At 36.3% G+C, this 13446-nt stretch overlaps 1 protein-coding gene across 1 annotated transcript in view; it reads left to right on the plus strand.

Moving 5' to 3' along the window:
* The window catches only part of UBR1 (ubiquitin protein ligase E3 component n-recognin 1), a 68815-nt gene that overhangs the window by 8830 nt on the left and 46539 nt on the right, over window positions 1-13446 (plus strand). Inside the window, exons 3-11 of the mRNA XM_087951656.1 lie at window positions 1040-1118; window positions 2008-2118; window positions 3471-3601; window positions 5889-6030; window positions 7940-8002; window positions 8288-8411; window positions 10764-10871; window positions 12591-12679; window positions 13263-13361. Coding sequence (XP_087807782.1) covers window positions 1040-1118; window positions 2008-2118; window positions 3471-3601; window positions 5889-6030; window positions 7940-8002; window positions 8288-8411; window positions 10764-10871; window positions 12591-12679; window positions 13263-13361 — 946 coding nt within the window. The remainder of the gene's footprint in view (window positions 1-1039; window positions 1119-2007; window positions 2119-3470; window positions 3602-5888; window positions 6031-7939; window positions 8003-8287; window positions 8412-10763; window positions 10872-12590; window positions 12680-13262; window positions 13362-13446) is intronic.

Raw genomic sequence — 13446 nt, forward strand, 5'->3', positions numbered from 1 at the left:
ATATCCTACCAGTTTATCCACATCCTAATTTTCTTACAACCATCCTTTTCCTCCTTCTCCAGCCACTGCTGCTGGTTCTCACAGTGTCTATAGACACCTCGCTAAGGAAACCTATCAGCCTTAGGTTTTCACACTTCATCTCCTCACCACCAATGTATTATGCAATGCATTAATGTAAGATCACTAAGGAAAAAAATCCTCTGGCAGGTTACACTATCGGGGGTACATTGTTAGAACAACAGAAGAAAAGGATTTAGATGTACTTATAGCAGATGACTACAAAACAAATAAACAGTGTGGCCAGGTAACTGAAGGCAAACAAAATTCTGGGATGCATCACTTGAGGAATCGCCATCAGGAAAAAGGAGGTTCTAATCCTGCTATATAGAACATGATCGAAACATTTAAATATGAAACCTTTAAAGGTGAGAATAAAGTTCTAGAAGGTAGTATTTCAATGTTAAGCAAAAATTAAGAACACGTGAATATAACTTCAAACTGACCGGGAGAAGAGGGATGGGAATTCAAAAGTAATGTTAAAAAGTATTACTTCACAGAAAGAGCAGTAGAAGATTGGAACCAATTTCAACAGAAATAATGAATCAGTTATTAGTAACAGAGTTTACACACGTGTCCATCATCTGACAAAAATAAAATAAAAATAATTAATTAATTAAAAAGAAAACAAAGGTGCAGTTGATGGACCACTAGATCTTTTTCTACTGTCAGTTTTCTATCTTCCTGTTACTTCTCAGAAAAAAATCCATTTTATTTCATACCTGGAAAAAAAAATCTTGTTCTATGTTTAGATTAAAACATCTAAAACATGCATGATGCAGTTCAGGCACTGATCATCCAAAACCTATTTTATGTTCAGAATGGCTTGTGCACAAATCATTTTACTCATGACTAATAATAAGCAGTTCTGGCTTATGTGTGAATGCTTTGTTCAATTAACACTTCCAGAATTTGGAAGTTTGGTACGTTTTTGAAAAATAAGTGCTTACTCTACAGCATCAATTTCTTATTTTTGTGGCAGGGATTGTGCAATTGATCCAACTTGTGTACTTTGCATGGATTGCTTCCAGAACAGTATTCATGTAAATCATCGTTACAAGGTAAAGAAATTTGTGCTTTGGCATGATATCTATTAATATAGTGTACTAGAAGCATAAATGAGCATTTGTGAAAATTTGATTGTGTTGTTTAAGTATTGAAAGTAAATAACAGTACATGAAAATCAATTTATGTTAAGTGGTAAAATACTGGATGGCCACATCAATTCAGACAGCCAAAAATTACTAGGCATAATAGAAAAACTATTTAATTTCATAAACTTACTTTCAGGTTCTTTAGTTGAAAAAAGAACAAGAGGATTACTTTATAATTATTAGCTGCATAAGTAATGGATAATCTCAGAAAGAAACCTCAAATTTTTGTACAGAATATCCAGGACCCCCATTTAGGGGCAATAAAAACAGATAACAGAGAAGGGAGTCTACTGTTGCTTAACAGAGAACAAAATTTAGGAAAGACCCACTCTAATGAGTCAGGCAGTTAACAGTTGTGGTAAGAGATTTGTACTTTTCAGACATGCAAGATTCTGTTAATGTAGCCTTACAATAAAGTAGAATTAGGTTATCTGATTGTGTTCCTTGTTTACTTTTTAATTGGTTAATATCAATCTTGCAAATCTGAAAGTACAAATCTCCAGCCATCACTTTTAACAGCCTGGTTCATTAGAGTGGGCCTTTTCTAAGTTTCTTTCTCTGACCATTAAGCAGGCTCCTGCCTTTGGTTTCCTAGACAGCATCTCATCCTCTCATTCCTCCAGGTCATTTTTACATAACCATTACAAGAGGAGAACACAGATAAATTTGGGTATAGTTGTTATTCGTGTAATGTAGTATTGCTGTGATATATGCCGTGCCATTGTTCTGTGTTACATGCAAAATGAATTAATGGTTCTGGACTTCCCATTGTGTCCTCTGTTCTTAATTGTTTTAGATGAATACTTCCACTGGAGGAGGATTCTGTGATTGTGGGGATACAGAAGCATGGAAGACTGGACCAGTGTGTACAAAACATGAGCCTGAAGGAGGAGAAAATACTGAAGAGGTATTTCTTTGTAATAAATTGAAAAACAAATATTATTGTACAAAGAATAATTTCTAATTATATACTAGTTGCTTGGGCATGCTCACAAAATATTTGGAATATCTTTGTATCATAACCCTCGATGTTTGTGTTCCATTCTAATATGTAAATTTCCACAGACTTCTTCTGAGTTTATAATTTCATAAAGATGGACCCTCAAAAACTATTTATCACAATTTCAACAAGATTTTTTGAACAAGACAGTAAGATCATAAAGAATCCCCACTTGTTCTTCTCTTGATTGAAAACAATGTTGAACTTTCACTGGCTAATGAGATATTGAAAGAATGCCATGATTCCAATGTAGCCATGATATCCTTAGCTCTCCTCTTCTGAATAAAAAAACTACCACCCCAGACTGGCTTAATCAGAGAGACTGGTAGGTTATTCTTATACAGATTGTTCTCATTTAATGTCCACTCATTCAGTGATTGTTCTAAGTTACCATAATGCTGAGCAAGGGATATTCATGACAGGTCCTCATAGTTGTGACTGTCACAGTGTCCCTGTGTTCACATGACTATGATTTGGGTGGCTGACTAATGATTATGACATCACAGCATTCCACGATCATGTGATTGCTATTTGCAACCTTCACTGCTGACTTCCAATTAACAAAGTCAGTGGGGAAGCCATTAGTAGATCACAAATGGCAGTTAAGTGACTGGGATGCTGTGACCATATGGGATTTTCCTAAGAATGGTAACCAGGACTACTAGAATGCCCATTTAGGTTGCAGAGTCATGTGACATTGCATCTTACAATCTAATCGCTGGTCCTAATTACTATCAATAAGAGGGGGACTTTCTATATATCATTTATATCTTTTAAAGGAAGATAAATAGATCATGGAAAGCTGCTTCATAGAGAGTTAAGAGTGAAGACATTGTTAACAGCTGTTCTAGATTTCAGTTTGGATTTTTCAACGGTTTTTTTGGATCCAGTTTGGTGTAATGGTTAAGGCATCAGGTTAGAAACCAAGAGATTGGGAATTCTAATCCTGCCTTAGTCACATAGTCAGCTGGATGACCTTAGGCTGGTTGCTTTCTCCTAACCCTAGAAAGGAAGCAACGGCAAATCTCTTCTGAAAAATTTGGCCAGGAAAACTGCAGGACTAATTGTGGCAGTCACCAGATATCAGTTGGTACAAGCCCCCTCCCGCAAACCAAGAGAGAGAATGAAAGATATTTCTTATTGAACAATTGCTACTATACTTCTTTCACTAGTCAGTAATGAAAGAGTCTGCAAAGTGCTCATGCTTGCTGATTAACTGTACTGTGGAACTAACATGGGTAATTATTATTTTTTTGCAGAATTTGGAATGCCAGTTGAATGAAGAGGTAATAGCACAAGCAAGGAAAATCTTCCCTTCAGTTATAAAATACATTGTTGATATGACTGTTTGGGAAGAGGAAAAAGAGCTGTCTTCAGAGCTTATGATTAAGTAAGTAATTTGTTAGAGTTGGCTTCTAAGTGTCTTACTTGTTTCCATTCCAAGATTGTTTATAATAAAGTAACAAACAGTGAAGATAATGCATCATCCAATTAGGATTAGGCAAGAACTTTGAATAATTTAGCAAGGAAAAGCAAATGAAGAGTAGGAATGGAGAATTATATAGAATCACCCAGATAGTTTATGTATCTTGAAATTCTCACTCTACAAGTAAAAAGATTTCCTGTCTTCATACTCTTAACAGATTAGCCTAGCAGATAATGGGTTTTTTTCTTGCAACTGTTAAGAAAGGTCTTTCTATACTTAGGGCCTCTTACTAGTATAGAGATTGTTTAACTTTGAAAGATAGTGCTAGTTGTTACAAAGAAAACCTGGGGTTTCTGTTCTTTAATTCCCCCGAGTTAGCCATCCTTCTGATTGTGTTAGATTTATGTTTTACCAACAAAGAAATAAAGGGAGACTAGTATAGATCTCTTTCAAGCTATTTAGCTCTCATCACCTAGCCCATACCCTTCTGGGTTTTGAACCTGGGCTGCTTGCATATTAGGTAGATGTATTAACCTCTAAGCCACAGGTTCTCCTCACTTTGTTAGCTATACCAGGGGAGAGATCCAGTTTTTTCTCCGATGGGACTGGTCTACCAGGGATAGGGTTAAGATTCTTTTGTAGAGCCGATTGAAAAATATTTTCCAGTTCATCCTCTTTGTTTTATTATTATATTTCCCTTTTTAAAATTTCAGAGAAGTTCTTTCGACATCGAATAAAGTAACGTTTTCCAAAGCATTCTCTTGGCCTGTCATTTAAAATCCCACTTTTGGTACTTTATTTGTCTTAGATAATTTAGATTCCCCCCCTCCCATATGTGTCATTCCTTCATTAACACCTTTTGGACACTCTATCCATAGAAGCAGACGTTATTATTGATAGTGTTGATATTGCAGTCAGTAATTTCTGGCTCCATTCTTCAAAGGCCTCCTTTAATATTTTCGATGTTACAATGTTTTGTGTCATTTTATAAGTCTTAGTATTAACTGATGTCAAAAATTGGCTTATATTTTATTCTGCTTAGAATCTTGAGTTTTTTCATGTGTCCAGAAACCATAAAGTAACTTATCTTAATTAAGACTTGCAATAACCAGGATAGCCAAAATAAATCCGTTTCCTACAAGAAACTATTTATTTTTATAGATAATTCCAAAATCTTACAATAAAAGTCAATATTCCCAATTTGTCTGGACCCTTAATCTATTTGTAACTTTCTTAGATCAAAAACTTATTTAGCTTTTTGCTATTTATTTCAATGTCTTAAAGTTCTTAAGCTTGTCATTAATTAAGCTATTATTTTCTTCAGAGTTGAAGTTGAAAATAACACTAACCCAGTGTGTCTTTATTGTTCTGAAGGTCTCTTAATAGCAATTCCAAAAGTGATTAGAAACCAAGATTTACAAACTTAATGTCCTTTCAAAGGCTGCATGGCTGATTCCTTTGTCTCCTGGTGCTCAAACCCACATAAAATAATGTCTTCATGAAGAGCAGCCAGCTAGAGCACATGTGAATGATCTTTCATCATCTCCTGGTACCTTGGCCTTCACAGTTCTGCTTTCCAGGACATGTCCAGTTTCCCATGCTTCTCCTAGAAGTCAACATTCTCTGATTTTTATACACTTGCTTATCACATTGTCATAAACTGTTGGAAAACTCTCAGCCAGGGGAGGAGGAGGGATCAAGAGTGGAACTAGCCTTGAGTTTTTGTGCAGCCACAATAGACTTAGGCTTAACCTCCTCTAAGTTCCATGGAACCTTATCTGTTTGTTCCCAAGGGAAGGCAAGCAGTCTGGGGAGAATCCTGTATTATCGATAGAATGTAATAAAGTACTCAACTTCAGTCTTTCAGATGTGGATCTAGTTGCTTGCGCCTGACATAAACTGAATCAGACATTAGACCAAGAGAGAGGGGGAAAGGAGGGAGAGTAATAATAAAACTAATTCGATTCTTGCTTTCCAAGTTGTTGAAAGATGTTTTCCACATTGCATAGATCAGGGTGCTAACTAAGAAGGAACTGCCTATATAATGCTGAATAACTGAATCAAGGACTCTTTAATATAATTGGGAATGTTTTTGAAAGCAAGTATTGATAATAATGAATATCTTAGTTTAACTATTTCTACTACACGTTTATTTGTAGCTTGTGCTATTCCCGTGGCCAGCTTTAATTTGGAAGTTATTTCAGTTTTTCTCATGGGTCATCGGTCATCTTTTGGGTTTTGTTTTTTATAGTACAGAGAAGCCAGACAAACACTATTGTGTCCTTTTCAATGATGAGCATCATTCTTATGATCATGTTATCTACAGTCTACAAAGAACTCTTGGGTGTGACCTTGCAGAAGCCCAGATATATACTACTGCTATAGATAAAGAGGTTAGTAATTATACATAATTCCTGAAACAAGTGTGTGTATTCCAGTTATTGTGCTGCTGTGGTATCCAGCCTGACAATAGGGAGAAATGGAAGAAGGACATTGTCATTTTTTTTTTAATAAATGCTGAGATTGTTTCGCTTTTTGAAAAGCATGGCTGCATAGTTCTCTTTTGCACAGATTGGTGTAATGTACTTGCAGTGTTCATTATTTGATTCTGAGTTGTCATTATAATCAATATCTTATATTAGATTGAATTCTTAAGATAAATTTTGTGAAAGAGTGACAATTTTCAGAACAATGGGTTTTCTTTTAAGTCAATTGACATCTTAATAATTATTGCTCCAGCAAGATTAATCTAGAAATTTAGTGAATGAACAGGGCTGGTCACTTTTTTGTTTCCATACCAAATTCCCTTCTCATTGTATTTTAAGGCAAAATATGAATTTATATTTTAAGAAGAAATTATTATGTCAGGATTGACTTTTTTTCTGGAAATTCTAACATTTAGAATCACAAGAGCTACTGTGGCACAGTGGTTAGAATGCAGTGCTGCAGGCTACTTCTGCTGCCGTCTGCCTACAATTTGGCAGTTTGAATCTCACCAGGCTCAAGGTTGGCTCAGCCTTCCATCCTTCCGAGGTCGGTAAAACGAGGACCCAGATTGTTGGGGGCGATAGGCTGACTCTGTAAACCACTTAGGCTGTAAAGCACTGTGAAGCAGAATATAAGTCTAAGTGCTATTGCTGTTTGTGCCAGCATGCATTTTAAATCTGGCCTTTTTGAAATATTTAAGGAATTGATTTCTGAAGAATCTTTTCATATTTACAGTTCAAATCTAAATCTTTTTTCTTGTTATATTGTTCCCACCCTTCAGATATGGTATCAGAGGAAGATATTCTTTTTAGCAACGGGTCACAGTTTTAGAATGTGAGAAGCTATTTTTTTCTACGTTTTAAGGTTTTGTAATTCTAGGCAAGGATCTTTATATTCTTTGAAGCCTCTTAAAGATTTTTTCACTTTTAGCTTTGTCTTACTGTATATTGATCCATCCATCTTCCAGGAAGTGCTTTGGATGATCTATTTTCATATAAGGGTTAACAAGAGAAATAGTTTGTCTGCCGTTTCTTCTCAAAAGTGCCCTGTGGGTGGTACATTTTTCATGGTATTTGGGATAAAGATTCAAAGACTGGATTATCTGCAGATGGGTTTATGTGCAAATATATAGGGTAGTGCAAAATTCACTGATTCAGCAATGGAATGGCAGTGAACTATGCCTTACCTCTTTCAGACCATACCATTATGGGGATTGTTTGCTGTTAGTAGACATAAATTTTGCAAACTGTAGAATGGAATAATTCTGAAAAGGAACAGAAGAATTAATGGACCATGAACTAAGAATATTTTTAAAACCCTGTGAACATCCAGGTCATATGCTAATTTCTGACAGTGAATTTATTCCTTTAAAAGAGCTCCATGATGGCATTATCTCTGTAATAATGTAAATGTTTTTTGCAGTGGTGGGATTCAAATGTTTTTACTACCGGTTCTGTGGCCGTGGCTTGGTGGGCATGCCAGGGGAAGGATACTGTAAAATCTCCAGTCAGAGGTAGTATTTGCCGGTTCTCCGAACTAGTCAAAATGTCCGCTACCGGTTCTCCAGAAGTGGTGAGAATCTGCTGAATACCACCTCTGGTTTTTGTCAGTTTTAAAAGTCATAGATGTTGATATATATCTAACAAAAGCTAATTCAAATTTAAATTACAATACAAAATGACTGAATATTTGTACCACTTCCATTTAAATCAGCCTGAAAGCATCTTTTCCATTTTGATCTTGCCTTTTGTTGCACATACTATGATAACATTGTTCTGTCTATCTCTATTTTATTTTATTTAAAAAAAAATAAAGGGTCGGAAGGCTGTTAAGAAGGGGTCATATGTTGTTTGTCAGGAAGCAAAAGAAGAGATTAAGGTAACAATAGAAATTTTAAAATATGTATACTATTCTGTACATTTATTTTATTTTTTTGAATTTTTTTTATTGATTTTTAAAAACAAACATAAACAACACATAAAACATAAAAACATAAAACATCTTTTTTGAAAGCAGCTTGATCCCAGATTCTGTACATTTATGAAGATAAATTTATAGATATGATTTTCCTTGATTTTAACCCCACATTTTTGTTTTATCATCTTTGATTCATAGAATGCTTGTTGTATTCTCATTCAAATTTTAAATATTCTTATTTTCTAGAAACATTCAAATAATGTTTCCCAAGGTCCCCTTAATGTGATGGTTCTTCATGCAGATGTAATGGCTCATCAGAAATTTGCTTTGCGTCTTGGTTCTTGGTTAAACAAACTTATGAGCTATTCAAGTAAGTACCCTATATTATTTTGTGTTGTGCATAGATTACAAAATACTGAACAACAGCTTTGTTGTTTTTGCAAGTATTTTCCTTGTTTGTAAAATTGGTAAAAATGATTGTGTTCTTCTGTGAAAAACTATTTTCCTGCCAATGCTAGACCACCATCCCTTAAACAGTGGTGCAAAACTTCTGACTTGAGGGCCACATTGAATTTTGTACAGCTTGCTGAGGGTTACCTTCCAAAAGTAGATGGAAGCAGGAGTGCATTTTTAATTTGTTTCTTGTTTTTTAAGGGACAACATTATGTCTTGTTTGGGCATCATTTTCTTTTATCCCCATCCTCAAATCAGATCAAATGTTGGGGCTCTATCCATTTTGTTTGGATAAAGTTCTTCAGGAACCCTTGTAACAATAACAATAGCACTTAGACTTATATACCGCTTCACACTGCTTTACAGCTTCTCTAAGCGGTTTACAGAATGAGCATATTGTGCACAACAATCTGGGCCCTCATTTTAATGACCACAAAAGGATGAAAGTCTGAGTCAACCTTGAGCCTGGTGAGATTTGAACTGCCAAATTGCAGGCAGATGGCAGTCAGCAGAAGTAGCCTGCAATACTGCATTCTAACCACTGCGCCACCATGGTTCTTATATCTTTTTTCTTCAAATGAATTGTGTTGTATCAGAAGTAGCCTGCAATACAATTTGAACTGCCAAATTGCAGGCAGATGGCAGTCAGCAGAAGTAGCCTGCAATACTGCATTCTAACCACTGCGCCACCATGGTTCTTATATCTTTTTTCTTCAAATGAATTGTGTTGTATCATTGATTACTGTTGCAAAATGATTACAGAAGTAAACATGAAAGTGATTGCATAAAGTTACTCAGTGTGGGAGCAAGGACATTTTCAAATACCGTATTTGCCGGCGTATAAGACGACTGGGCGTATAAGACGACCCCCAACATTTCCACTCAAAATATAGAGTTTGTTATATACTCGCCGTATAAGACTACCCCCTCTTCCACACACCTTCCACTTTTGCACTTTTTTTTTTTTTGACGCACTTTTCTGCTTTGGACAATTTTGAAATGAGCTAATCCAATTTTGAACCAAGAATATGCAAATAGCTATGGAGTTTAGAAATGAGTTTTAAAAATATTTTTCATTGCTTACCATTAAGCGTAAAATATGTTGTAAATAAAATGAGAACACAGGAAACGTTCTCTTCTCAATACAGCTGATCTCTCTCTCTCTCTCTCTCTCTCTCTCTCTCTCTCTCTCTCTCTCTCTCTCTCTCTCTCTCTCACACACACACACACACACACACCAAAAACCCGGACACTGAAAAGCCTGCCAAGGAACAGTATATTCAATGCCTTCTCTTTAATCAAGAAACAAGGAATTCCTTAGAATCTTTTTTTTTTTCCCCAAGTGGCCCTCTTTAAAAAAAAAAATGGAGGTAACACTTTCATTCAAAAAGTCTTCCAGTATCTGGAGTCGCTCAGACATATTGAAGTGAGGCAGGAGAGTAAGTGAAATTTGAAATGATCCAGCTACCGCTTTTCTTCCCCTCCCGCCCGAAGGCCATTATCTCCACGTCAAAACGAACGAGGGGAGGCAAAGAAGCCAAACACGCTAAAAAGGATCTCTTTATTTTCCTACACAAGGTCACACCTACTTTTCCGCATTCAAAGGACAACCTCTCCTCACCACCACCACACACACACACACACACCCCAATACCCGCAAACAATGTTCTGGGCATTAATCACCATTGCTACATTAACCTGGTAAATTTATACCCTGCCTCCCCAGTGTTGCTTTGACGGCAGGATTTCACACAGCGGGCGCTCGCTCTCTTCTCCGCTCTCCCACCGTTCGCACATGTTGGAAGCACCGTAAAACCTGATAACCCCCGGGGCCTCCCCATCCTTAACCTACAGCTGCCCGCATGCAAAACCTGCGTGCAAAAAGAAAAAAAGAAAAGAAAAGTACGCCGCACGTGAGGATCTTCAATCCTCTCCTCCCCACACCGCTAAGGAAGGAAAAGGGGGAAAGGTTGTGCAGCGCGTGGCGAGTGACACCCGCCACACACACACACACACACACACACACACACACACCGCCCCCCAGCCTCCTCCCGGCTGCAACTCAAGCTCGAAGTGGGAGTCGGAGTCCTCCCGGCGTATAAGACGACCCCCACTTGGAGGCATGTTTTCAGGGCAAAAAGTCGTCTTATACGCCGGCAACACGGTATGTTTCTGCTATATGTGAGTTTTTTTGCATGATATTTTTCATAAAGATTTCAGTTAAGTCCTTCAGTAATCTAAACCTTCATATTACATGTTCCTCTTTTAGGTGATTTTCGTCAGATATTCTGTAAAATATGTTTAAAAGAAGAAGTTGGTTCAGGGAAACCTTGTCTGATAAGCACACTGATGCTGTGGGATGCAAAACTTTATAAAGGTAAATTGAATCCTGGGGAAACAACTGTTGGACAGAGCTATTGCCAACTGAGAATTTTCTAGAAGCATCTTGTGGGCCCCTGTAAGAAAAAAAATAGCTGAACCTTCTGTTGTGGTCATAGAAAATACAAAACCCTTAACTTCTTGTTTTATTGATTGTGTCAAATGTATTTCCTTGTGAGAGGTACATTGTTTCCTTTAATTGAATCCTTTTAGGCATTGTCCTGGGTTTAGTGACAAGACTAGGCAGAACATGTGGCGGAAATAAATAACAATAGTATTTATTACTCTGTATAGTCAAAAAATAAATTTCACTTACTAATTAATAATGAAGTGCCTTTTCATTTAATGAATATTTAATGAATATGTGATATACTCGGACACTTCTTTTTATTTACCTAATTTATTTAGCATCTATCTGGGAAGCCTAAGAGAGTAATCTTGTATTTTGTAGATTCCTGGTATTTTTCTTTTGCGTTTTTCTTTTGCATTTTTGCTATACTTCAGGTTTCCATTTCATTATTTGGTCTCAACAGTCCTGGTTAGTTGTAAAAATTTCCCATCACTTCACACTTTTCTTTACTTTATATTATGTAATGGATCCTGTACTATTATTTCATTTGTATCTGGCAACAACTTAATTCGCCTGTGTTTAAAAGCATTTTTGCATTCTAAGTTTGGTCTACCTTCCTTAGCTTACCAATTCATTCTTTTTCATCTCCACCTTAGCTTTCCTTAATCCTTAAACATCTTTCTCTGTTCTACTATTGTCAAAGTCTCAGACATTTCCTGTTAGGTTCTCTTGGTATGATATTCTGCCTTCTGTCTCCTAGTCTTGGTCACAGCTTGGAGTCTTGGCAACCTTCAACATTGTCTTTCTGGCTGTGGTGCTAAGCTGTCTACTAAATACTCCCTTGTGCTCTTTCTTCTTTCAGTTGTGTGCACAATGGGAAGGTTGCTGGCTCCTTGTTGTGGGGAGAGGAGCAGAAAGAAGCAAATATTAGCTCTTCTTCTGCTCCTCTTTCTTTGCCACTGTTTCATGTCAATTGGTGATAGCTTGAGGCATCAAGCCTTTTTCTGCTGCATGCCCTTTATCAGATCTCATTCTGTGAGACTTTTTCTTGACATCATCTGCAGTTATACTTGGCTGGTATCCATCTTACCTCAGTTTTCTTGAGTAGCCTCCCTGCTGATCCTCAGGACTGCCTCCCCAGTCCAGGGTCTCCTCTACTCACAAGATCATTATAGGCTACTCACCTAGGCGTTGCTAGTTTTTCCTTTGCTGTCTCACTGCTACTTCTTGTCTCTGCCAGATATTTCTGAGGCTTTCACTCATTCTCCTTCCAATTTCTTTCTTGGGGGGGGGGGTATTTCCATCACATCTGCCTGATAGGTTGCCCCTTCTAATGTAGTTTGAACTATTCTTTAAGGATTTGCTTTCTCCACTTACATAGGCTTACATGCCAGCAGAATAAAACTTTCATGAATATGCCACTATTATGCTTAGAACCGATTTGGTTGATATTTTATTTAGTTTCTAAAAAGGGTGATATCCTTTTAGCTAAGGTTACTCACTGAGATGATTCAAGCTGTAATAGCAGTTCAGCGTTTTCTCTTAAATAGGTTTTCCATTTTTATATAAAAATTGCATTTAAACTAAAGATTTACTAATTTGTAATGAAATGTTTTTTGAGTGAAAAAATATTATGCATTTTTCCAGGAGCAAGAAAGATCTTACATGAACTAATCTTCAGTTCCTTTTTCATGGAAATGGAGTATAAAAAACATTTTGCTATGGAATTTGTTAAGGTAATTTATTTAATGTATTATTTTTCACCTTGGAGTAGTAAATTTTTCTTCATATTTAAATTTTTACCTCATCAGTAAAAAATAACTATTTACCTTCTGAGAGCTGTAATATAAAAATAAATACTTTAATCATTGTTGTATTCTGTAGCAAGTTATAATGCAGAGGTGCACAACCAGAAGTCCAAGAAGCGTGTGTGGTCTTACATGCCTTGGTGCGAATTACAAAACTACTGCTTTATTTTAATTTATCTGCGGCTTTATCTTAATTTTTAAAATGAAAGCATGAGAAAATGGCTAACTACGTGGGTTGAATTATATTAATCATATTAATTAAATGGAACTTCAAAATAAATTTAAATAAAATTTAATCAAAATTAATTTTCATCCTAGATTCTCATCCACTTTGCTTTCCAGATGTATCCCATTTTCCCAAATGTTATTAACCATAGTTTGATGCTTTTGTGAAGTAAATCTTCCTGAGAGGAAATAGATATTTTATTTGTCAAATTTCTACTCTTCAGATTGCTTACGTATCATAATCCAGTCAATAAACAATACTTCCTTTGTACTTGTGTATTCACAGCATTACAAAGCTTTGCAGAGAGAATATATCAGTGATGACCATGAAAGGCAGTTTTCTGTGACAGCACTTTCAGTTCAGATATTCACTGTACCAACATTGGTATGTATACTATTATTCCGCTAAACTTTAACAGGAGCATTTTTCCTTTCCGTGGTTATAAATGGCATGTTTTTTTCTAGGACAA

The sequence above is a fragment of the Notechis scutatus genome, chromosome 1, assembly GCF_049901735.1.
Source record: "Notechis scutatus isolate UNSWTSFEM ecotype Mainland chromosome 1, rNotScu1.2, whole genome shotgun sequence".
NCBI lineage: Eukaryota > Metazoa > Chordata > Lepidosauria > Squamata > Elapidae > Notechis > Notechis scutatus.